This window comes from Notothenia coriiceps, unplaced genomic scaffold (genome assembly GCF_000735185.1).
Source record: "Notothenia coriiceps isolate Sejong01 unplaced genomic scaffold, NC01 NC01_scaffold00016872, whole genome shotgun sequence".
NCBI classification, from domain to species: domain Eukaryota; kingdom Metazoa; phylum Chordata; class Actinopteri; order Perciformes; family Nototheniidae; genus Notothenia; species Notothenia coriiceps.
Window position 1 is genome coordinate 213,361 of NW_011349573.1, and position 26,065 is coordinate 239,425.

A 26,065-nucleotide genomic window follows, 5' to 3' on the forward strand; every position below is an offset into this window, starting at 1 on the left:
CACATAAAAGTTAGATCGCGTAGAGCTCGACCAAAAGAGGTTTTTAATGGCATGGTGGAAATTTCTCAACATTATGTTTACAGGTGATTAACATCTCAATATTTCTTCTTTCAGTTATCATATGTCAATTAAGTTGTGATCACAAAATGTCCGTATATTACACTAAGAGGAGTGTGTATGGTAAAAATTATTCCTAGTTCACTTTACCTGCTAAGTTATACGAAAAATAGAGTTGTCTTTCTAACACACTGACAATAAGTATATGGTCTTCATCTTCAAACTATTTGACTAATTGTCCTTGATGGTTCGTTGATTACTTCACGACACTTAAGATGTCAGCCGACTTTGTACCGAAAAAGGACGACTGTACACCTTGTAGGTATTTGTGTGTGTGTTGTGTGTGGTGGTGTGTGTGTGTTTTGGTGTGTGTGGGGGTGTGGGTGTGTGTGTGTGTGTGTGTGTGTGTGTTGGTTGTGTGTGTGTGGTGGTGTTGTGTGTGTGTGGTGTGTTGGTGTGTCTGTTGTGTGTGTGTGGTGGTTGGTGTGGTTGGTGTGTGTGTGTCCTTTCACTCCCGTCCTTCAGCGTCGCTCCAGTAACCTGAGTATGTTGTCGGGACGACCTCACGCACTGAGATGACCCTAAGACAGCGTCAAGTAAATAGTGGTGTGTAAAGTATGTCACCCCCGTGAATTCCTTTTTGGTCTGGTAGGGTGACCTGTACCCAACGTTGATGACTCGATTGACGTGGGTTTATGGTCTTTTATCCAGTTTTGTAGACCTGTAATGTCCCTTTTAAGCCTTCATAAAAGATTTGAGTCGAGTTGTAGGTATTTGTTTTATTAAGTCGTAATTGTTGTCCTTTTGTGAGTCATGTGTCCTCATACGTCTCGTCTACAATAAAATTGGCATCCGACAGAACAGTCAAGAAATTGTCTATCCGAAAAACCGTGGGTCAGGTTGTACAATTCAATCCTTAATAACAAAAATTCAGTCGGCAAAAACAGACCCCCCCCCCAAAGTGCACTGGCCTATCTAAAGTCAAATGTCATTTACCCTTGTAATGCCTATTAGTCATGACACAAATAATAAATCGAACTTTTGTTACTAGTTCTTCTCTTCCTTCAGACTTCCTTACAGAGCCCCTCCTCCAACACACACGAACACGCACATGACCAATGAGGGCACGAGATAAGTTTGTGCACAGATGGAAGGCTGACAGGCAGGTAGGCCATCCAGTTATTTTAGCCGGGCCGGCTCAGATGATTGGTCGTGCTTTTTACAGCGCCACGGCTTCCACTGATGATATTTGTTTATGTATTTTTTGTCAAAGCATTTCATATATTCATTGCTATCGGGATGTTAAGAGCATTCCATGGAATATAACAAAAAGTGTTTCTGAAGTGAATTACCTACCCCACCTTTAAATTATATTATATTACATTCTATTATATTGAATGAGATACTTCATGGTTCCAGCTTTTACATTTTTAATTATTGTACACATTTGATTGCCTAAATTGACCTGATCCCCTGTAGCTGCAGACTCACCTGGATGTGGCTCAGGTAGGCGTGGATTCTGGAGACGGGAGCGAGCAGCAGAGAGAGGAGCTTCATCTCCTCCTGACCGCTCTGAGGAACACAGGGAGGAACATTCATTCGGTTCTGTAACAGGAAGTAAAGGTTTCTCAGGTTCTTTAACAGGAAGTAAAGGTTCCTCTGGTTCTTTAACAGGAAGTAACGTTCCTCAGGTACTTTAACAGGAAGTAAAGGTTCCTCAGGTACTTTAACAGGAAGTAAAGGTTCCTCAGGTACTTTAACAGGAAGTAAAGGTTCCTCAGTTACTTTAACAGGAAGTAAAGGTTCTTCGGGTACTTTAACAGGAAGTAATGTTCCTCAGGTACTTTAACAGGAAGTAAAGGTTCCTCTGGTACTTTAAAAGGAAGTAAAGGCTCCTCAGGTACTTTAACAAGAAGTAAAGGTTCCTCAGGTACTTTAACAGGAAGTAAAGGTTCCTCAGGTACTTTAACAGGAAGTAAAGGTTCCTCTGGTACTTTAGCAGGAAGTAACGTTCCTCAGGTTCTTTAACAGGAAGTAACGTTCCTCAGGTACTTTAGCAGGAAGTAACGTTCCTCAGGTTCTTTAACAGGAAGTAAAGGTTCCTCAGGTACTTTAACAGGAAGTAACGTTCCTCAGGTTCTTTAACACAAAGTAACGCTCCTCAGGTACTTTAGCAGGAAGTAACGTTCCTCAGGTACTTTAACAGGAAGTAACGTTCCTCAGGTACTTTAACAGGAAGTAACGTTCCCCTGCTGTGTATTGATTTTCTTCTGTAATTTAACCCAAATAAATCTGCTCCTCCCCCTTTTCTAAAAACAAATATATTTGTTACCAGTTTGCACCTTTTGATAAAAATCTATAATAATTTGACACTGTTAAAGAATAAATACATACTATCTGAATTAGAAGTGAAAGAGTTGTGCAGTTTTAAATTGTTAATATTGTGCAGACACGTGCTAAATGATCACAGTTTGATGAAGGTCATGTTTACCTGCTTCTTCTCAGAGACGCTGATCCTGTTGAACTCCAGCGAGAGGAAGGAGGCGAGCGTGGTCGTGTATCCGAGGTACATCTTTGAGAACGCCGTCTGCAGGACACGAAGCGAGAAACTCAGTTCAGGGTTCAGAGTAAAGGACGGAAATCATTCTCAGATCAGTAACTCACGTCGTTCTGTCCGATGAGCTGCACCACGATGTCTCCGATCAGAGACTTCCAGTGTTCTGCAGACAGTCTCTCCTGCAGGGTGTTCCTGAAGAGCAGGTGTCTCTGCAGCAGCTGCTCCACAAAACTCACAAACGTCTGACTGAGAGACACAAAAACACACACACACGTTTTCTGATTTCACAACGAGAGGAGCGGAACTGCAGGTAAACATGATTTTTCAGGTGATTTGGCGATATTTTAACTTAACATATAGAAACCGGCAGCAGAAGTAATAGGTTGATTAGATATCAGATTCATTTATTTTATTTTAACCTATTTTGTTATTACTTATCTTATTTTATTTAGCAGCATTTTGGGCATTTTCTATTTTTTAGCTTTTTATTTTTGAAGCAATTCAATTACAAGTTGATTGATTTGTTATTATTTATTTGCTTATTATTTTATTGAGCAACATTTTTTGCAATTTGTTTATGATGATGATACATTTTATACATTTATATAACAACTACAATGTACAAAACTTAAACCACACTAACTCTTAAAGGTAGGCAGGTAAGAATGGAGAAACCAGCTCCACTGCGCTAGAATTTGAAAATACACAACCGGAAAAAATCTGCCCCTTCCTTCAGACTTCCTTACAGAGCCCCTCCTCCAACACACACGAACGCGCACATGACCAATGAGGGCACGAGATAAGTGTGTGCACAGATGGAAGGCTGACAGGCAGGTAGGCCATCCAGTTATTTTAGCCGGGCCGGCTCAGATGATTGGTCGTGCTTTTTACAGCGCCACGGCTTCCACAGATGATATTTTTTTATGTAGTATTTATTGTCAAAGCATTTAATGTATTCATTGCTATCAGGATTTTAAGAGCATTCCATGGAATATAACAAAAAGTGTTTCTGAAGTGAATTACTTACCCTTCCTTCAATTATAGTTTTATTTATTATTTTAAAACACCCAAAACTTCCCTCTGAGTTGCAGAATTCATACAGAAACCATGATGAGTAAAGTTGTGTTTGTATGTTTGTATATATAAAGGTGTNCACGAAGGGGCTATGCCAGGTTCGTAGGCAAATGATAATAAGCATCCGGCATACTCACTAGAGAGAAGTGTCAGGCTGACAGATACTGTAATGCAGCTGGAGGGCAGGCAGAGGACTGCAACCGCGGCAAATGCCACTGAAAATGATGTGCAATGGTCAGTAAGGACGTTAAGCAGCATGCCTGAGAGATTTTGATTGGCACACTGCCTGTCGGAAACACTGCAGTAAAATATACCCATGGGATTTAAGAAGTGGTTTAAATCAGCGGGTTCATTTGTAGATTTATGTAATGAGTACAGATAAGTTGATCCCTCCTAACAAAAAGCATCCCACCATATTTATTAATTTTATCTATTGGCGTACATTAAATCTAACTCACAGGAACAATAAAACCAGATGCAAACCTGCACTTTATCTCAGCGACTGTTTCGCTCTGATTATTAAATAATCAGGCAGCAGAATTGATTTGAATTCTCCCGATGATTCGGGGGCACCTTTGGGGAAATTAATGAACTAAGCTTAATGAATCTGTTAATTAAAACAACTCCCTCTCTAATAGAAAATGGCTGATGAAATAATTGCGATCTATCATTAGAGCTTACTCTCCAAACAACAATAACTGTCTCTGAGTATTGTCTCAGCCGCACAGCACATAGGTTGGAATGAAAGTGTTACCTGGGTATAATGTCTCATTACAGAGCAGTAAAACCGAACCCACGCATATTTACCATTTACATATTTTGATATAGATGTTGACCTAATGCTTGTAAAATAACATACGGTCTTGAATCAGGACCTCCGTCAGCATTTTTAATTAAAGATGAATGAGGTTTTTATGTTAATGCCATGTCGGTTATGTCGTAAAATACAAATCATTCACTAGGTAAATACTTCATCAAATCAATCAATGTTTATTTAGTATAGCCCAATATCACAAATGTTATCATTTGTCTCAGTGGACTTCACAGTTTGTAACGAATGTCAGCATGAAAATACTTGCCAAATAACTTTTAAAATGTAACAGAGACATGCGACAAAGTTTGAAAAACTAACCGTCTGTAAATGACAACCCTATTTCAAGAAGAGTGTCATTGTTAATTATGGAGCATCCCAAATGTCCATCGGCTTAAATGTTTTCGCTACCAGCCAGGACCATCCTCCATCACTGCAGCTTTCTAAACTGTCACGAAGAATATTCCTACTGTCATCAGGGCATCAGGCTCAGAAGACATATTGCTCAAATCTGCCGAATCATTAACCAGTGTTCCTGTTTTGCTTGTCTGTGTCTACACCAGAGGGTGTCAAACTCAATTTCATCAACGGCCAAATTGGAATTATGGTTGCAATCAAGGGCCGGTTGTAACTTTAAGACTATAATAAATATTTAATATATATAAGATGATGTACTATATTAACATTATTGGGCTCTTATACACAAGTAGTAATATATATACATAATTAACTACGTCTGAAAGCAGAAGTCTAGGGTCAATAATTACAAGTCTCTTCAGTGAGAATGTCACAAAATGATTTAAAAAGAAAAGCCAAATTCTGGAAAAAAAAGTGAAATTTGGGGGGGAAAAGTAAAATTTTTAAGAAAAGCAACGTTTTGAAAAAAACATCTTATTCTGAGAAAAAGTCAAATTCTAAGAAAAAAAGGCATATTTTGAAGAAAAAACAGTCAAATTCTGAGAAAAAAAAGTCCAATTTGAGATGCATTGTGGGACATGTAGTTTATGGGCAACGTGCTTCTGTAAATCGGCCTGTAACCGTATAATAAACATATTATATTCTTTGCAAGCTCTTGTGGGCCACAGAAAATTAAGTCACGGGCCGGATTTGGCCCCCAGGCCTTGAGTTTGACACCCCTGGTCTACACTGTACATGCCAGGTTAAACTGAAAGATTGCAACTTATTGGATGCATGTTTTGTATTCAGTAAAGTATAGATATAATCTGTGAAGGAAGCTTCCACTTTTTATATGGACGCACTAGACAAGTCTGGTCTGGTTTCAGACAGAGGGTGAAAAAAGATGCTGCAGCACAGGTAGTATGAGACATATAAAGGGCTTTTTGAGCATAAAAGCATGGAGACATGTCCCAGTAGAGACACTAAATACAAATATGGACCTGAAAATGAAAATGAAAATAAAATGTTCTCTTTAAGGGACTCTCAACCACAGGGCCCAAGTATATGAGCGACATTATTGGTCCATGTTGCTGCCTCTTACGTCAGCATTTACCTGAGATTGGATTGAAATGTCGACCAGGGCTACATCAATGTGAAGGGTGGATGTAAAAACAGATTGTTGCTGAGAGGACACACACACTGCAGCTAATGCAGCCTGGCATGATTGGATGTGCATTGTCACTGCAGAGACAGACGTGACAACAGCTTTAGACAGGCAGCGAATCGTCAACATCCAACAGTGGCTAAGACCAAGACTGACACTGAGAGGTCAGAAAAGTGGCCTCGATAAGGAGCTAGAGATTGAACCCAAGTATTTATATAAACATATATCATACAGCCTCCAGTACTCTGCAAAGTGCCTTCCCTGCTGTCCACACCAAGGCAAGATTAACCCAGACCAAGACAGGGCCGGCCCAGTTATCCTAAATCAGTTTTTTATGGTACCTGCATTATTTATGGCCAGAGCGAAGGTCATAGTAAGCAGTGGGAAGACTGGGGTCCTACCTGTAGCGGCCGCTCATAACTCACCTGTCAGCTCTCGCACCAAGCCCGGGATGATTAAGCACCCCGGCTGCCCAAATCTGACTGTGGGCCAACTTGCTCCTACTTAGCCTCTGTCTACGAGTGTGGCACTTGTCTGCCATGCTGGAACAACCGACTCCCGCCATCCACCCCCCTTTCTCTTTACCTCCCTCTGCTTGTGGTTTGTCTCTGTCCCTGCTTCCATTGCTGCCTGCTTCTCTCTTGTCTTGTAGTACACAATGTCTCAGGGAGGAAAACACACCACCTCTGCAGATAATGAAGTTTTGCCATGCTGGGAAAAAACTCATGCCTGCACCTGTCTGTGCTAGTATGAGGCAGGCACACACTCGCATTCACACATATGGATACGGAAGGATAAACATGGATAAAGACAAGCAGTATCTCTGCATTGTAGGAATAGGAATTGATTCACAATTTTGAACGAAGATGACTTGTTTGGTTTAAATTGCAGCCAAGACAAGATCATATTTATTTAACTAGATGGTGAGACGAGGGATGTCTGAGTTTTTCCAAACATCGGCAGGTTTTTATTTCAAATGGATGCTTACTTTAGTGACTTAAATGACATGGTAAAACACGAGAGGAGTACATTAGGGCTAGCATTCATGAAAAGACCTTAAAGAGTAATTACATTTCCAGTGAAGACCCTCTTGAAGCTCTTAAAGGACCCCAAGGAGTCCTAAAACCCCACCGTTAAAACTTTGGTTATAAAAATACACTGCAGTATACATATACATCCGCAAAATCAATAATCTCATTGCATAATCCTGCAAAAAACGAATATATTTTCCAACAATACTGAGATCTCCTGCTTGTTAATCTCAAGCTGACTGAAGCACCTCTTGTGTGCAAATGCATTTGTGTAGTTGATGCCTTCAGGGAACTCATTTCCCATTCCACGACATCCCCCACTCATCGTTATGCTAGCAACCTGATTTCATAACAAGAACAAACGATTTGTCTCCATTGTATTCTAACTCTGTCATGACCTTATTCATTGGTCCCTGGGCCCTGTGGGGGGTAATGTATGAGCAGCCATACTGCTCTGCATATCAAATGCAAAACCTTTTCTTACTAACAATGTGTCTGTTGGAGAGGGCTGTTGCATTGAGTGTAGAGGCCATATTGGTGAAAATATGTAAACTGGTCATAGTTAATCAAACAATTTAGGTTTGTTGTTATGTTTACTTGCTTTTTGGCCACTTGATCTTTCAATTAGTATTATACGCTCACTGTTATGACACAGGCAAGAGGTGAGTCCTCTCTAATATACCCCTGGCTGATAGCTGTGGTATTGCAGTTGTCTTGCTCCACCGTTCAGTTCAGCAGGAAGAGAGGGGAAGCAGGGAGGCGTCAGGGAGGGGGGAGGAAAAGTTGGCTTTGGTGCCAAAGTGATTGTGCTTGGGGAATGGTATTTCTGACATTTGTCTGGCAGATAAAAACCACCATCAGATATGAGGAACAGAAGGTCAGTGTCCTCGCTATCAGATAGCGATGGTTTGGCATCTTGTTTGATGACTTGCTCTGCTCAGGAGAGCCAAGAGGTTGGCGCTGAGCATGTGACCGAAAAAAAAATCCCTCAGTTGAGATGTGGAAATAATGTATTTAACCTGGGTGTAAATGTTTGTCTAAGAATAACATAAAACCCTGGAAATAAATAAACTAAGGTTGGTCACATTTGGCCTTCTGGTGAATTGTTCAGGATGATCATTCTAGCCAGGAGCCATTTTAGCTCGGCTTAATCAAATGGAATCAAGCATGGGACAAATGTCCAATCAGAACCAGCGTGAAGGCCATGCATTGTAATTGGCTGAGAGCATAATGCCATAATATAGGCCTATCGTGGATTACATTTGTATTCCTATTCTTCAAAAGAGTGACCAACATACATCAAAACGGGTATGCTGTAGGATCGGAGTCTGAAATGTGCAATTTCATAAAAACATGTATCCATTCAGCATACTAAAATATTTAGTTTTTGATTTGGCCCATGAAAATATCCAATATCCTTTTACAGTTATTGAAAACTTAAATATATATCTGGAATATACCAATATTGTATGAGTTAAAACAATAAATACGTTTTTTCTGCCATTTCTCAATGATTTGCCTGAAAATGAAAGAAATACGAAGAATTTTAACTACATGCAAAAAAAGTGAGTCAGAAATCTTTAACTTGGAATAAGTCAAGGTTGTGTCTTCCCCACATTGATATCACAAGTCAATAAGTGCTTCTGGTTTTTTCCATATTATGTTAAGCTCCGATCAATGGTAGGGAACTGAATTGCTCACTCACAGCTGAATATCTATACTATATAGGCTGATTAAAATGTCCGAATGAAGCACTGCACAAATGCACAAAAAAGCCTTCCACTTAAATAGTGGACGTTCACAGATGGCTATGGATGAATTATAATGCCATGCACAGGACTTTCAATACAACAACTGAAATGAAACAAAAAAAGAGATGTTTTTGCACCTATGAAAAGAATAATCGATTCAAAGGATGTAAACAAATCAGTATTTTAAATATACTTTTTTCCCATTTATTTGCTTCAGTAGAATAGATGGATGTTTTTTACCATCCAGCAGAGGCACCAGAATTTGCACACTCACGCCATTGTAACATCAGACATCCACACTGAATATCTGGCTAAGTTCACAGTGCTGCATCATAGGGCTGAATAAAGCACAGTGTGAAAGGTGGACTAAACCCAAACAGCAGCCCATACATCACCGAACAATGGCTGCTGGAAAAGCGCCTCCACTAACCCACATAGAGCCAACTAAAAGGCTGTCCAAAGGCTGTGTTGACAGAGCAGGCTCTCTATACAGGTGTAAAGAATATAGGGGAGCATCATCAATAACCTCAAGACCGTGAATGAAGCAGCTTTAAATCCATATCACACAATTAAAGAAAACCCCACCTGGGCACTGTGAATAACTACTGCATTAGATCGAGCACCAACTCTCTCACAACCTCTAGAAGAAGTTTGTGAAAAGTCCTTCAGTCATTGCTGTAATGTATCTGTGCTGCACTACTTTCTTGGATAATGTTTAACAACACCTTAGTGCACTAGTAGTCTAAGGATATGGTGTTAAACAGAGGTCCGGACTGAAAATCTCCACAAATCTCGGATGAATTTCCCCCAGTCAACAGAACTCTCCACTGATCTTTCTTGATCCTGTGAATTTTACTTTAATTCCCCTTTTTTAAATGTTCAAATATGCATTAAAATATATCCACAGCCAAACGATGGATTGGAGCAAAACATGATACAGACATTTATGGCTCTTACGAAGGATACCCTAAAGACTTTGGTGATCCCCTGAATTTCCATCTAGAACAAAGAAAAGTCTTTAAGAGGCCCTATTATGCTTTTTAGGGTTTTCCCTTCCCTGTGTTTTATATAGGTTTTATTTAAATGGTCTGCAAATGCTAAAATCCCAAAGTTCCCTCAAGAGGGAGTTCCTCTCCCACCGACTCCCCTGCATTGTTTTGTGCAACACCTGGAGATTCCAAAATATTCAAAGAGAATTCATCCTAATTATCCAGACCCAATGAGCCAGATGCCAGAAGTTGAGGGTGGAGAATACCTTTGTTCAGGTAACTAGATGAAAAAGCCACTTTTAATTTCATTGAGACTTCAAAACCCCATCCATATGGGCCTCATTTGGAAGAACCACCACTGATTAACATCTATCAGGGCATCTTTGTTATAGCCCTTCTCGTGAAGCTATTCCACAGAGCCACAGCTAACTGATTGTCTTCTGCCAGGTATCTTATAACTCCAAACTTATATTATACATCATCCATAACCGCTGGCAGCCCAAACCATCCATGCTGCTCCTTAGTCTATCGTCTCTCATTGGCTCTGACAGCTGGGCTGGATCAATTGGACAGGTCCTGACTCGATCTGAATGACAGAGTGTTCCAGACGGCCTATTCTGACTGTCACTTCCCTGAGAGATCACCAGACACTCCTGCCGACCAATACTAACACAGGCAACATGGCTGCAGTCGGGAGCGGAGAGGAAGTGCTTTTCAAAGTGTGTGTGTTGCTGGGAGGTAACTAGTAATTGTACCTGAATCCATTTTTTAAGTATCCTTCCCAACCCTGGTTGTTGGTGTGCAAAGGTACCAGGTGAGGTCCAGTCCTCCATAAACAAATGGACACACACACACACACACACACACACACACACACACACACACACACACACACACACACACACACACACACACACACACACACACACACACACACACACATACAGATGTACTCCTATGTTATCCTCTCTTTGTCCTCTGCTGGTGACAGCCCACGCTTTGCAGGGCATGCAGGAAACCCATTAATAAGCCCGGGACTGTGGCAGCTTCCCAACAGCGGTGAACGGGGTTAAAGGTGAAACATTAACTACCTGCCAAAGAAGTGGGATTCTCCCTGCACTGCTACATCTGTCCTTAATTTGACTCTGTACTCCCAGCACACTGCAAACAGATCGATACACTGAGGATATGGGTCTCTGTTTGGGCATTGGTTTGACCAGAAGTCACATTATGGGCCAAGAACAATGCTCCTTTTTCACAGCTTCGGTCTCCTGAAACTGAATTAATAAAATGTAGAATGGCTGGAGACCCCACACTTAATAGCTTTTGATACAGCAAAGATGATTAGCGTGAAGTTGCTACGCACCCCTACAGAAGCGTTAAAACCTGCATGTGATTGTATCAAAGCCGAAAGAGACATCCATCAAATCAGTTTGCCCTGCTAATTTATGCTGCAGTTGAGCATAGAGGACAAAGCAACGGAGGAAATCATGCTACATTATGAAGAGAGGCTGGATGGAGAGATCAGTGACTTTAAAAGTCTGCAGAGAGCTGGCAGTGATTAAACTTCATGAGATTGAGGTGAGCATGAGGTGAGTGGTGGCTCTGGCACTGAAACAATGATACCCGCTCACTTACAGTGCACTACAAAATGTTACAATTTTCTACCCTTGCTGTTTTAAAAATAACATTTATGTTATTATTTCCAAAACATCTACTCCCTTTTCATGTTAGCCATACCGGCTTTTACTCTGATGTCTCATCGTATGAAAACCCTCGATTCGACACACATCACTGTTCATCTGCACCCTTCCACTCATGTACAGTATGTGGCATGAGTGGTGCCACATCATATCCTTAATGCATGTGGATGTGTGTGTGTGTGTGTGTGTGTGTGTGTGTGTGTGTGTGTGTGTGTGTGTGTGTGTGTGTGTGTGTGTGTGTGTGAGCGAAAGAGACAGGCATACATGCTCTGAATGTTTATTGTGTACATGTGTGTCACCTTGGCCTGCTTTTACATACAGATTGGAGGCGCATTAAGTTCCTGTCAGTGCAACGAGTCTCAGAGGAGCTATATGTCTGTCTGTCTGTGTGTGTGTCTGTGTGTGTGTGTGTGTGTGTGTGTGTGTGTGTGTGTGTGTGTGTGTGTGTGTGTGTGTGTGTGTGTGTGTGTGTGTGTGTGTGTGTTTGCGTAAGACAATGCCCTCTGAAACCTTGAGTGCAGCTGAGCGAATACACAAAGATGAGACAAGAGGACCAGCGGTAATGTCATGGAAAATGTACTCTGTTACATTGGAAATCCATAAAACAAATACAGGAATAACCCACATTTAATTTGCTGGGAATCATCAACAGAGGTTTGCTTGATGATAACACATTGGCTTCTAAGTGTGTGTGCAGCAGTGTGTGTTCTCTGGCTGATGTGGGTCTGTTATGAATACACTGCCTGCACTGTGAGGCTTTGCCTAGTGCAATAACACCTGTGACAGCTGGCAGACACATCTCTGAACACACTGACTGACAGTCCCTATATTACTGATGCCATATGAGAGGCACGCCATAAACTCACAGCTGAATAGCTACAACAGAAAGTGGGTAAGTATAGGATACAATAAAAGCTCAAAAACGGCTTTGTTAACTCAATATATCATTAAAAGGGGGATTTTTGGGGTTGACCCCTTCCTGTAGTGTGTGAATATAATCCCAAAGTTCCATAGATGACTTTGAAACCCATCATTTCATCTCTAAATAAGATTACTAACACAGTGACAGAATGGTATAAGAAATTGCGATCACAGTGGAAAGATCATTTCTAGATGTTGTCTGAGGACAGCAGCGTTCATGCTTAACATTAATGGACACACTATCAGTTCTTGTTTTGAGACAATAACATCATGAGAGACCATAGTGACTGGGATTGAATTGTTATAACATGCTCAAGTATGAAATGTATCCAGTGAGAGAAGATTTATTGTTGCGTTGTGATGCATTCGTTCCACCGCTCAGTGCTCTAATTCCCCAGGTCCCTTCATGTTTTCAAAATGGGAGAGAATGTCCTCACGTTAAAACACTGCCAGGAGCCTAATCCAAAAGCGATATGTTAACATATGAAAGCGCTGATCATCTATAGGACCCACGTTGCCAAGACAAAAGAGAAGAGCAATCCTCTGATTTGGCTGCGGTGAGTGGGAATTGAAAATGAGTCACGTCTACATAACGGCGCTGCTGTGTGGTTGTAAAATTGGATGAATCCATTTCTACATTTTTAACTCATTGTTAACGCTCGAATGAAGAATGCGACAAAAGCTCGCAAATGTCCTACTGTAACCATTTAAGGTCATTAGCTTAGTGTTTAAATGCAATGTTATTACTACGGAGAGGCTCTCTCTAAAATGTGAATCAAATCATGTGACATTTTCAGAAATTGTATAAGCAATCAAAAGCCTGGTCCTCTTAAACCATTGCTGTCAGTCATTTGGACTGAGCCTTGGCCTTATTACTGTGTCTGCACAACACACAGAATATGCTAATACTGGACTATAAATCATTCCAATTTGATGGACCCACGTGATCCGACGCATGCATCGCTCTGCACTTCAGAACGCTGCATGTGACACGCCCATATCCAATAACCTAATCCTTTTAAACAGACCCTCCCCCCTGATGAAAGCCACCGTATGTCACCATAGAGAGCTGACTAATGAGCCGGCACAGAGAAAATACCCTTTACCCACAAGGTTAATAAGTTATTACTATATAGCAACAAAGCATGTGCACATCATTCAGCTTGTTTCTGCAACAACATCTGGTATCAGTAGACATCCCACATATTGGCACTTAAGTTTGTTTTCAAACAAATACTTTAATTAACATTTTAAATGGATGACTTGTAATTATTAATGAATAATAATAATAATAATGATGTTAATAATACAAGTAATAATGATAATAATAATAAAATATTCATAATAATGCTATAATAATAATAAATAATAATAATAATAATGATGATGTTAATACTAATACTACTAATAATAATAATAATAATAATAATAATAATACTAATAATAATAATGAAACACAGTAAGGCTTTTCAATATGGTCTTCTTTGAACTTATATAATAATTAATGCTGTTATTATCGCGTTAACGGCGGTAATTCATTTTTTTAATTAATTGCGTTAAAATATTTAACGCATTTAACGCATGTGCAGAATGGCCCGCCCCGTACATCCCACCAGTGGCAGCGCCAGGGTATGGCTGGGGAATTACACGGTTAGCAGCAGTTAGTAAGATTGATTTCCGTAGCCACTTGTCTGGAAATACCGAATACCTATCCTGTGAAACCCTGTCTCCTAAAAATTATGTTCCCACAGAACTAAACTGCATTCTCAATTACGTTCATAAGAAACGTATTTTCTCCCACGTTACGTTTCTTATGAACGTATCTTAAATACGTTTATTTTCTACATATATTTGCCATTTATTGTCTTGCTTATAATAATGATGATAGTCATTTATAAATATCATTTTAGAGCACACATTTGAAATCAGTAGGTGAGGCTGTCATTTCGCCAGCTGTTACTCTCATGAGTGAGGCAGAAAATAATAGTTTTAACATGCCAAAAAGCTGCTGTGTCGTTTATTGCACCTCAAACATTAAAATAAATCCAGAGTTACGTGTTTAACACGTAACTCTGGATTTATTTTAATGTTTGAGGTGCAATAAACGACACAGCAGCTTTTTGGCATGTTAAAACTATTATTTTCTGCCTCACTCATGAGNTCGCTCCCAGTTAGAGTAATGCGCGTTAGGACTAACCGCACCACTAGAACTCGCAGACTGCAGTCCTTAGGTGGGTGGGAAATTCATCGAACGGCGATGCCAGCGTACGCGTTGAGGCGCATCCCATAGTGAGACATCTCACTTCACGTTACTCTGAGAACTGGTGTTACGTAAGTAACCTATAGTTATGTGAAAAAGAGGTTGTATTCTCTTAAATTCCAACTGCATCATCAGAGAATATTACCTTTTTTTAAATTTAACTTTAGCTTCAATCAACTGTCAAGATTAATTAAACCAAAATCTTTCAAAGCTTTGATTTGTATGGTTTAAGGTGGAGAACAGAACTGTCCTGACTACAAACACACATCTCACTATAGCTACTTTAACCTTTGAAACAGTGTGCTTCCTGTGGATGCACAACAGTTCTTTGTTGGCTTGTGGGATATTTTACGTAATTTGACAGAGCTATGAGTACAACAGGGTTTTTCCCTCTCCTGTTAAAACTTTTTTTTCTGAAAGATTATCAATACAAAACAAATGTATCCTCTGGTTTCAGCAAGACAATTTTGTAATTTCATTACTGTTTTAAGTAGTTGTCTTTTCCCTGCAAATGTAGGGACTACATTCTGTGTGCCATTGAGGCAATGTGATTGTTGCTAAATCCTTACTGTTGTACATGGTCCGAAAAGAAAAATAAATAGTCATTACTGCAAGTGACTGAAACATTTCTATATAAGCCCAGAGCATCCCTCTCCACCATTCCCTCAAGGCATGAAACAGTATATAACTGTAATCTTCTTTTGATCTGCCAGAAACAGTGTGACATCTAGAGACTGAAAGAGGGTCCCCTGACAGTACACAATTCCTGTTTTGAGTTTTAATCAAGGTTTGTACTATGACACAAAAAATAGGACAAGAGTGCCCTCTAGTGATTTATGAAGACATACACAGAAAAAGTACCACCTTCCAGTGTCACATCACCAAGGCTGACTGCATATGTTCAGTTATCAGCACATGTATTGTAAGGATTCAAATAAAATATAGCTCGGTTTAATTCAAACCTGTTTATTTAATCAAATCCAAATCCCTTACAATAACAATGAATCCAATACTGTAACTTAAATGCATTATGTGGAGATGTCAGTGCAGAATGGAGATATAAATTAAATGATGGATTTCTGTTTCCATGAAATGTGAAACAATACTGTTAAATTGGAGTGTAAAAAAACAAACTTTTTTTGAGGATGTTCATGAATCAAACACTGTTTTCTGTAACAGGGCAAAATTGTCGGCCCAAGTTTTTGATAACAATTACAAAGGAACAATAGACAGCATTGGCAGTAAGTTAGATGATATCAGTCCTTTAGAGCTCATCGTGTTGGTAAGTGAATTCCCTCGCAGATATAAAACCATCTTCATCTTCATCTTCATTTTTGAAGATGTCATCCACCATCACTTCATGATTTGTATCATTTGGGGAGTATCCATGCTTTTCAAATTCTTTCCTCAGGTACTCTCTCACCTGCAAAGCAGACAGTATAACAATAATAAAACACAAGCAATATAAATATATCTATATATTCTGTGAAAAGAAAACACACCTCTTCTCTGCAGAGCTTCCAATCATCATTTAGATCCATCTCTCGGAAAGAATCGTGTGACCTGGGACCATTTCGAATCTCCATAAGCTCAATGTCAAAAATGAGTGTACTGCCTGGAGGAATCTTGCCTGTAACCAAGAAAAGGATTAATTTTTAAAGAAGCACAAGGTGTTTTATAGTGGAACAGAGGGGGGCTTTGAATCCACAGACCCTCTCAAGCATGTTTTTGTGTGTTTGTGTCTGATACCTTTTCCTTCCTTGCCATATGCCAGAGATGAAGGGACTGTCAGTTTTCTGCGCTCTCCTGCACACATGTCCTTCAGGCCCTTATCCCAACCCTTTATCACCTCTCGAATCCCAAGAGTGAACCACACTGGATTGGTATCCCCATGTTCCCGGCTGCCAAGAGTGACAAAGATCCATCACATTTCATTTAGAGAAAGAAAAGTCCACTGAAATGACAATAAAAGCCTTGAATCCTTGAACTACATACAACATTGATAACACAGATATGTACAATAACAGTCCATGGCTGGCCCCTAACTTTAAAGAGTCAAGCATTAATTGTTAAAGTCTCAATGGACAGGGTCACACATGCTGAGTTTTGGGCTGCAGCATAGTGTAGTCTAGATACATATTTAGATTTGTACAGCTTTTGCCAGCAGTAACTTTTCCTTGTCTAACACAATTGCATTACAATTCATGCAGCATTATGACACTTTACAGCAATAGATTAGCCTACCTGGAAAAGAACAGTGTGCCATTACTCTCCAAGTATCCCTCGTGGTGGACAAGAAGCATGTCTCCATATTTTGACTTACGGTAACACATGAAGGGTTTATATAAAACTTCAATTTTCACTTCTGGCTCAGGCAGTTTTCCTCCGGTTACAAAAACAAATAGTGAGGGAAAAATCAAACACACAGAAAAAAGAAACATTTTTGAAAGAAAATAGCTAACTAACTAGAAAAATGTACAAAAAGCTAATTTAAACCTTTCCATAAAATGAAGTTACAAAAATAAATACATGGGAATGCCAACTACGTGGCAGCCAACTTCTGCATGAAGGCAGCCACTGTTGTTCAGCTTGTCTGGCCTCCTCCCTCTACAATTGGATAGAATATTTCAGAAGCCCCGCCCTTTATATGTGTTCTCTCATTCTATTGGTTTTTCTTTATGTCAATTGCCACAAACCTCACCCACAGTATTAAATCCATCTGATGTAAATGGGAGGAACGTCGTTAGCTCCTCTTAAAAGAGCTTAGAGCTCGATTCGCGAAATAGTTTACGTACTTTTATCTACGTAGCTGACATTCAAAGCCTCGGACGCTACTCCACAAATCACTCTCGGGGCCCGATGGAGTCGCTGCAATCAGCTGTGCATCATATCTTGTTATGATAAACAAGTAATGAACGGCTAAACACACAATTAAATATGGAAGGAATGCTGCATAAATGGACCAATTACATAAGTGGTGAGTTTATCCCGCAGACGTTGGGTGTTTTGGTTTTTTGTGCTCGTTTTAAGGACGCTAGCTAGCATGACAACGTCACTTGTGTTGAGTTGGAGATAACGTTTACAGGCAAGCTAACGTTAGCTACCATGGGTTTAACTGTCGGAGATTATCCACCACATTAAATTAACTAACGCTTTTCTTTGACGTTGCTTAGTTAGTCGATTAACAAATAAGAATGTAACCTTATTAATGTAGTCTTACAGGAACGCTATCTAATTTAGGTCCCTGTCTCTGTCAATATAATGTAATTTTAACAACTGATTAGCTGCTGCTAACATAACCTAAGGGTTAACTATGTTCTTTGTTCATGAACCTAGAGCACAATGTTTATTTTGATTTATACTAATTGATCTCTACTTTTGAAAAGTGAACCCCCTATAAAAACTTGTAAAAACGCAACGTTGCATATATCTGAAAAATATGAATTACTTTTTTTCAGGCTGGCAACCTCGTTGGTTTGTACTCGATGGGGGAACCTTGTCTTACTATGACTCTCAAGAAGATGCCTTGAAAGGTTGCAAGGGCAGCATTAAAATTTCAGTTTGTGAAATCCAAGGTTAGTTTTGCTCACTACTGTCTTGTGGTTCATTCCTCAAGAGTGTAACTTGCTTATGCCTTTTGGATATAGTCCTGACATGTCTCCCTGTTTGTTTCAGTGAATCCCTCGGACTCTACACGAGTTGACCTGACTATACCAGGAGAGCAGTACTTTTACCTCAGAGCCATCAATGCAGCAGAGAGGCAGAAGTGGCTGGTGGCATTGGGAACAGCCAAAGCTTGCCTTACAGATAACCGAACAAAGAGAGAAAAAGGTATTTGAATGTCTCATCATCCCAAACGGACATTGCATGGATTGCATTTCCACAGCTAGTATTTTATCATTAACATGGCTGTCATTCTTACAGAGCTCCATGAGAATACAGATGCACTGAAAACTAAGATGTCAGAACTCAGATTGTACTGTGACCTTCTTCTACAACAAGTAAACAAGATCAAGGAGAATGATGAGCTAGGAGACACAGCAGAGGTAAGGTTAAGGTTTGGATGAGCCAACGAAATAAGAGTAGCTGCTGTTGGTGTGAAACTGCAGTGTATAGGGCAGGGCAGGCCACTAGAAGACATCAGATTGTTTTGTGCTTACTGATAGACCAGACAGGACCCCACATTTAATACAAGTATGCTTCTTTCAAACATTTTACTAAATTGTATACTCATCTATTTGTATGTGTGTGCTCTTTTCAGACAGAAATAGACACTGGGAACATGGTGAAGTCTACATGCACAACTTTCCTTAAGACTCTTGAGGAATGTATGCATATAGCAAACCGTACGTTCAGTACAGATATGCGAACACACAGTCCACCAGGATCTCCTCCGGTAGCAGCCATCAAACCTCAGAAGGTAAAACATTTTTCACCACTACAATGTCAACTCATAACCAATTAACGTCTAATTGGCTTGTTTAAACTGCCTTCTGTCTTGTTCCTTCAACAGATCAAACCTGTCAATCATTTAAATCAGAATCTTGGAGAAAAGTAGGTTGTCTTTTTTTATGTCATTATGTATTTATATTGCTTACACTGCTTATCCCTCTCTCATTAACTGTCACATGTGTGTTAAAGTCCCACTCAACAAAATGAGGCTGAAACGAAAAACCCTTTTATGGTGTTATAATATTTTGTCCTTTTTTAATGATGATTATGACACAATTGGCAATTATATTTGCCCAAAATAAGTGCATGCCTTTTTATTTTTTATTTTTTTATAAATAACACTCACACCACACACACATTTATTGCAGATGGAGAGATTTGTCTGAAACTTCAGGAGAAGCGGTACCACAGGACAACCAGAGCCTTGACTCTGGAGCAGAGGGACCAGCAGAGCCAGACGGACCAGGACAACATTCTTCCCCTTCAGGTATGTTAGCTTTCCCAACAACTCTCTGCTCGTGCTGTGGCATTCCCTGAACTGAAACCATTCCTGCATTCCATAAAGAAAAGCCTGCACAGATCAAACATGGCATGGTTGTTGTGTGTTCATCATCTGAACTGAAGTGGATACATGATTGCCTTTAGTGAGCTGACAGTGATGGATGCCCCAGTTACTTTATTGCATTTCCCTTAGCAGTAACAGCTTTTATTCAGGGCAAGCCTCTGCCTCGATGGAATAGAAGACCTAAGACTTTCCCTATTTACGATGTTGGATTATCCATAATATATATGCTATGCAAATTCATTATTCAACAAGTAAAATACATTTGAAGTTTACAGATGATGTCTCCTGTAGGGATTTCCTTTATTTTTAAAGTTTGTTGGAACTTACTTGCAGACTAACTCTTTTAAAACATAGTAGGCTTGTTTGAGACGCGTTGCGGCTCGCCTCGAAAGTAGACGAGAATAGCCGATCGCAGCCGGGGGAGGTCTCAAAAAGCTCGCCTGAAGTCGGACAGCTCCGAGTCGGCTTCTTCTTCTTCTTCTACTTCTTCTTCTTCTTCTTCTTCTCTCGGTTTTTTGGCGGATTGCAAACCACTTTAAGGTGCATACCGCCACCTCCGGAGTCGGCTTGACTCGGTTTGCATTTATAAAGAATGCACACATAATCGTTAATGTCAGATATGTACTAAGTAAATACATTTGTTCCTGCTCAAGATTAGATTCAACTTTATTGTTATTGCACATATTACAGGTACTGAGACAAAGAAAAGCAGTTTAGCTTCTAACCAGGAGTGCAACAAGCAGTAAAGTGAAAAGTAATGTACACAATCTACAGAATAAAAGATAGAATGAATTGAATGATGAATAAACAGTGAGGGGTATGAATACACTAGATATACACAGCAGCCTGTGAGCAGTATGAACAGTGTGTATGAATATGCTAAGATATATAAAGTATGAAAACGGTAAGCAGTGCAAGTATAGTATAATATATAGATATTAATTTCATGATGATAAACATTGTGGAACAATGATGAAAAATGTGAATGGAAGTGGCGACGTAAAACTGACACCCAACAACTTTTGCCGAGCCAATTGGAGAGTTTCATCAGCAGCACGGGGTAAAACCCACCAATGAGCGCTCAGCTCGAGATACCAGCGAGTCGTTTCCCATCAAGCATTTCGCCTCCGCAGCCCGTGGAGAGGAACTGCGCCGCCTCGCCGCGCCTCCCTCTCAAGGCGGCGGGCGTCTTTGTCCCGCGAGATTTCAAGGTCTCATGTGAGCGAGCCTCCAGAGCAAGTCGGACAAAATGACTAACCATCATGCAACGCACGAGCAAGACGTTGATCGAAATTGCGCAGGTCTGCGCAGGTCTCGCTTGTCTCAAACAAGCCTACTATATCGACAGCAGGAAACAAACAAAGTCGCTGAGAGGCTGAGGCCGGGCCTGTTTGATATTGTGTGACACGCTACAAAAAAGTACTTGTTGAAATCAAAAACTCTGTTGCAAAATAATGTACTTTAATGAAAACTGGGATCCTTGGACATGTACATTGTTATATTAATCGAAGCAATAATTTCAACTGGCGGTCAACAAAAAAGTACAACGGCCCTGTGTCACCCTCTCTTCCACCCACACCTCACGCAGGTGAACAGGATTATAATGAGTGCCGCCCATATCCATGTGACCCAAGCTAACCAATCAATAGAGATCAAACAAATATCTTATATTAAAACATAAAGGATTACTAAACACGTTTCATGGCTCCTACACATACTTTGGTTCAGAATGGATGTGATGCCAAAGTGCCAGTTAAGACTTACACATTATCCAGAGAATGTAGACAGAATATATACGCAAATGCTTGATAGGCAAATGTATGTAAAATATTATAAAAAATCAGACATTAAGTAGCTATGAAAGAGAAACATGTATATGGTTTTAATTGAGGTGTTGGTATTTTCTGTATGGGGAAACAAACCCAAATCAAAACCAAGAGAAGGGATTGAAAAGCATTCCACAAATGCTAAATCACAGTTCGGTGTAGCCTCAGCTGAACAACATTAACACACCCACCTGATGTTACTACTGATGCACTCAAATACGTTTTTCTTTTCACTTGGTAAGCTTAAGCTGTTTTCAAATGTGCTCTAGAAATAAACTTTACTTTTATACTCAATTCAAACTGTAATGCTGCTTTTTGAAGCTTGTAATATATTGTAAATAAAACATCAAATGAAGGATGAGCTTGAGGTTTTCGTCAGCGTTTCCTGCCAGTGGTTAAAAATAATAATTCCACATGAGAGAGAGTGCTGCTTTTACAATGTTCGGATGAAATCTGATTCAGACTGGCTGCTATAGAAATCTTGACTGAAACCTTACTCTGCGTGCCCTTTTGTCCTTCTCTGCTGTTTCTCCCTCAGACATTGATGCTGCCAACGGCAACAGCTCAGTCCAAGAGCAGGGAGTTAATCCTGCTTTACACACTACCCAGAATGCCCCTGAGATTGAACACTACGACCAACCAGCAGAAGAAAATGAATCCGACGAACAAGAGGAGACGAAACAAGAGCAGAAGCACAAAGTGGACCAAATTCAAGAAGAGCAGGACAACAACAACAAGGAAGTGGATGCCGTCCAGCCTCAGCACCAACAGGAAGTAGTTCCAGACCAAGAAGAGGCACAAAGTGAAGGCGAGACCTCGAGAGATTTAGCAGAGCCAGAAGACACAGAGCAGGTGGAAACTTTCTTCAGCACAATGAGTCACAGGTATGAAAATGCTACTCAGGAAGGCCACATCCTTTAGGGTACAACTGTTACTGTATGATGGTCTGTGATATTTCACCATGACAGTGTTAGGGATCTGAGCTATATGTAGTATTTTTGTCTTTGAGGCACCTTTTGACTAAACTGCACATTGACTTAGTTTGTGGAAATATATATTGTATTACCGTGTTGCACAGAATAGGTCTATATTAACAGGTTTGAACTGATTCCATTTCAATTTGTCATTATAAGTGTTTTATATTAGTGTGTTCTCTCTTGATCACATGACACAGAGAGGCCCTCATCTGATATTTGGGTTTGTAAAGCTTCTTTGTTTCACTCTGTGTTTTAAAACGTATTTTAATGTCTTTCTTTAAGACCTTGACGAGTGTTACTGAATAATCGACTAGTGTGTTTATGATCTATTCTGTAATATTCAGTTATGACGTAAACATTATTATAATGGAGAAAAAAAAAACATTGTCTCACTTGAGGGGGGATGGGAGTATTTTGGAGTTGGTCTTTTTTAAATATGTGCGACAGTCTAAGAGCATTAACTGTAAAAAAAAAGAAAGTTGTAGAAAAGGCAGAGGAATAGTCTCAGGTATTGTCAGGCATTGAACTGCATGACACTGTGAATCATTTCTCTGGCTTGGTTTTGAAGTTTGTACTCTTTATTCTGTTTGATTTGATCAAATAAAAACTGAAATGACATACTTCCCTCTAATATATTCTCCTGTTTGAATCTGTTCTACTTTTTTTTAGATTTAGTGATATAAGACTGGACGACGACAATGGTATCCCTACACAAGAGTTTTTGGACTCATGCTATGCAATAGTACCTGTATTAGGTAGGCCAGTCACTTTCAGTCTCTCCTCCTCTTACTCTCCCCTCTTTCTCATAACGCTACACATGTGGACATTTCACCTTTTTATAACCTTTATAAAGAAGCCTTCCTTCTTCTTTGTCTTTTCATCTGTGCATGTCCTTCACGTCGTGTGTATTTAATGAGGTGGAAGCTTTCTTTCATGGGTTTATCCTCCTATTATTTCATGGTCTTAATTTGTTCATTTGCACCTGTATGTTTTCTAGTGGTGGTATTTACCCTTTTGGGACGAACGGTCTATCTTATCAAGTTCATGGTTACCTCATACATGTTAATGTGGTTGTCCTTTTTTGTCTGTATTACACATTTTACACTCTCCTAAACATATGTTCACATGGTCTCTCACAATAATGATTTCAACTTTAAAAACATCATTTGTATTTCACCAACTCTGAAGGCATTTTCCAGGTGGTTGACAAAAGAGCTCCATCAGACTTACTTAGGAGTGAATCAAGGATCTGTATTAATAACTCGACATTTCAATCTGAACAGTTTTGCTCTCCAGCTGTGCTCACACATTTCAAATTGATGACATCTCTCGACACAGACCCAGACGCCATTAACGTCATGCAGCCACTTTCAGAATTGCTAAGGTTCTTAGGTCTTCTAGTGTCACAAGCCTCAGTTATTTTCCCTTCACAGCTGGTGCTCGACCCTCTTCATCATTGCTTTAAAAAGACCGCTGCATTTTCAAGACTGACAATTAATATTGTACAGTCTTAATAATGGGACAGATAACTAAGCATATTTACTTCATAAGAAACAAAAGAAATGATCATGGATTTTCTCTTCTCAGACAAGCTGGGATCCACTGTGTTTGCACCAGTTAAAATGGATTTTGTTGGAAACATCAAGGTACGTGTGCATGTCACTGATATGTAGTCAACTGAACTGCTGAAACAATTTCATAACATTCACCTGCTACTTAGTAATTATTTATCTATTATCTAATATATCATTCCAATAACTTGTATATAGACTCGTATTGCACTATTCCACTTAGTTTTTCTCACTTTTTTAAAAACTATTTTTCTCTTTGTATTACTTTTAATATAGTATATTTTAATATTGTCTGCTTATCTGTATTATTATGTTGCATTGTTGGAGAAGCCTGTGACCTAAGATTTTTAACGACATAATTACTCTGTAGCTATGTTAGTTTGACAATAAAGAACCTTGAACCTTGTCTTACAGCAGATTTCACTATTAAACTAAAGAGAAAGGATGACGTCATTGTTTTAAATGTCTCCAGGTCTTATGCAAAACCTAGTGAATGATGGAATGAATCAACATTACTTTACGATCTACTGTATTTTCTGTAAACAAAGAGATGTTCTGTATTCTGTAAAGAATCAGACATATCTCTCTAATAGTTTATAGTTGTATCAGTTCGTTTTTATGCAAATCGCTCCCAATAGCAGAGTAGAATCAGGATTTATTTTCAGAATCTATGTAACTTTATCACCCCGTCTCTTCACCCTGTAGAAAATCAACCAGAAGCTGATTTCAGCCCCAGGCAGCTTCCCCACTCTCCAGTCCATCGTGCTGCATGAAGTTCAGACGGACAACGCCCGGGTCCGCAACTCGGCCACAGAGGCTCTGCTGTGGCTCCGACGAGGCCTGAAGTTCCTCAAAGAGTTCCTGTCAGAGGTCAACGCAGGAACCAAAGACATCCCGGGAGCGCTAAGTGAGTCCGATTTTCATTCTTTTACGGCACACACGTCAACAAAATACGTTCATATGCATATAACTGTTTGCATGTTCTCAGTCCCCTCTGCCCCCACTGGACATGGACTTTAACACCACACACACTCAGACTCAAATCCAGCACCAGACACTTTTTTTTTTTTACGCTGCTATGGACAGTCTTGCACTAATGTACATTCTCAAAGGTATAGGTATATACATATTTTTATTAGGGCTGTCAAACGATTACAAATGTTAATCAGATTAATCACAGCTTAAAAATGAATTAATCACCATTCAAACTATGTCCAAAATATGCTATTTCTTTATGTATATTGTTGTGGGAATGGAAAGATAAATGAAAGAAGGCGGATACATCCATTTAACATACGTATGTAGGCCTATGTATGTTTATTATAACATTGTTCTGCGTGTCAAAATGAAAGACAGCCCACACACCTATCGATCATCAAACCGTGGGGTCTTATTTCATTACGTGTTGATTTCTATCAACACGTAATGTTGTATCGATGTATATAGAGATGTACTACAGCAAAAGTATTCTCCGTCAGGACTTCCTGCAACAACACTACGCCGTTATCTTGATTCTGATTGGCCAGAAGACATTATCAAAGATGTTCTATTGAGAAGACGATCACTATGTGACAAAAGTTTTCAAAACCGTTTCTAGTCTTTGGTATTTCCAGACAAGCGGCTACTGAAATCAATCTTACTAACTGCTGTCTGTGCAATTTACTCCGCGCGAGTTGGCGGACTTTACTTTGCTTACTTTAACATCATTTTTCATGGTGGGGCTAAGCCATTTATTGGTATGGCTGTAGCCTACCCCAGCCATACCCTGGCGCTGCCACTGGTGGGATGTATGGGGCGGGCCATTCTGCACATGCGTTAAATGCGTTAAATATTTTAACGCAATTAATTCAAAAAATTTATTACCGCCGTTAACGCGATAATTTTGACAGCATTAGTTATTATATATTATGTGTTACCTGCTAGTGTAAACATTTTGTAACATGACAAAGGCATCTTAAT

The 26,065-nt window shown here is 39.7% G+C and overlaps 2 protein-coding genes and 1 long non-coding RNA gene across 4 annotated transcripts; 1 reads left to right on the plus strand and 2 right to left on the minus strand.

Moving 5' to 3' along the window:
* Nucleotides 1-1,524: 1,524 nt before the first annotated feature.
* LOC104949887 (uncharacterized) lies at nt 1,525-3,067 on the minus strand. Of its 2 annotated transcripts, none has more exons than XR_798857.1 (3): nt 2,722-3,067; nt 2,549-2,644; nt 1,525-1,662 (listed from the first exon to the last, which is right to left on the minus strand). It is a non-coding gene; the product is annotated as an uncharacterized lncRNA (long non-coding RNA). The 2 variants fall into 2 exon arrangements; XR_798856.1 differs by having other exon boundaries at nt 1,525-1,629; nt 2,722-3,061.
* A 12,598-nt stretch (nt 3,068-15,665) lies between these two features.
* On the minus strand, nt 15,666-17,306 carry fkbp14 (FKBP prolyl isomerase 14). The gene is made up of 4 exons (XM_010776313.1): nt 16,960-17,306; nt 16,465-16,616; nt 16,218-16,345; nt 15,666-16,138 (listed from the first exon to the last, which is right to left on the minus strand). Exons 1-4 carry the CDS (start codon nt 17,154-17,156, stop codon nt 15,980-15,982), a joined length of 636 nt encoding a protein of 211 aa, XP_010774615.1. The 5' UTR covers nt 17,157-17,306; the 3' UTR covers nt 15,666-15,979.
* Nucleotides 17,307-17,528: 222 nt separating this feature from the next.
* plekha8 (pleckstrin homology domain containing, family A (phosphoinositide binding specific) member 8) lies at nt 17,529-25,126 on the plus strand. Its single transcript, XM_010776339.1, has 12 exons — nt 17,529-17,692; nt 18,174-18,290; nt 18,391-18,546; nt 18,640-18,761; nt 18,977-19,135; nt 19,229-19,269; nt 19,536-19,654; nt 22,097-22,442; nt 23,205-23,290; nt 24,123-24,181; nt 24,812-25,013; nt 25,095-25,126. Exons 1-12 carry the CDS (start codon nt 17,653-17,655, stop codon nt 25,124-25,126), a joined length of 1,479 nt encoding a protein of 492 aa, XP_010774641.1. The 5' UTR covers nt 17,529-17,652.
* Nucleotides 25,127-26,065: the final 939 nt, after the last annotated feature.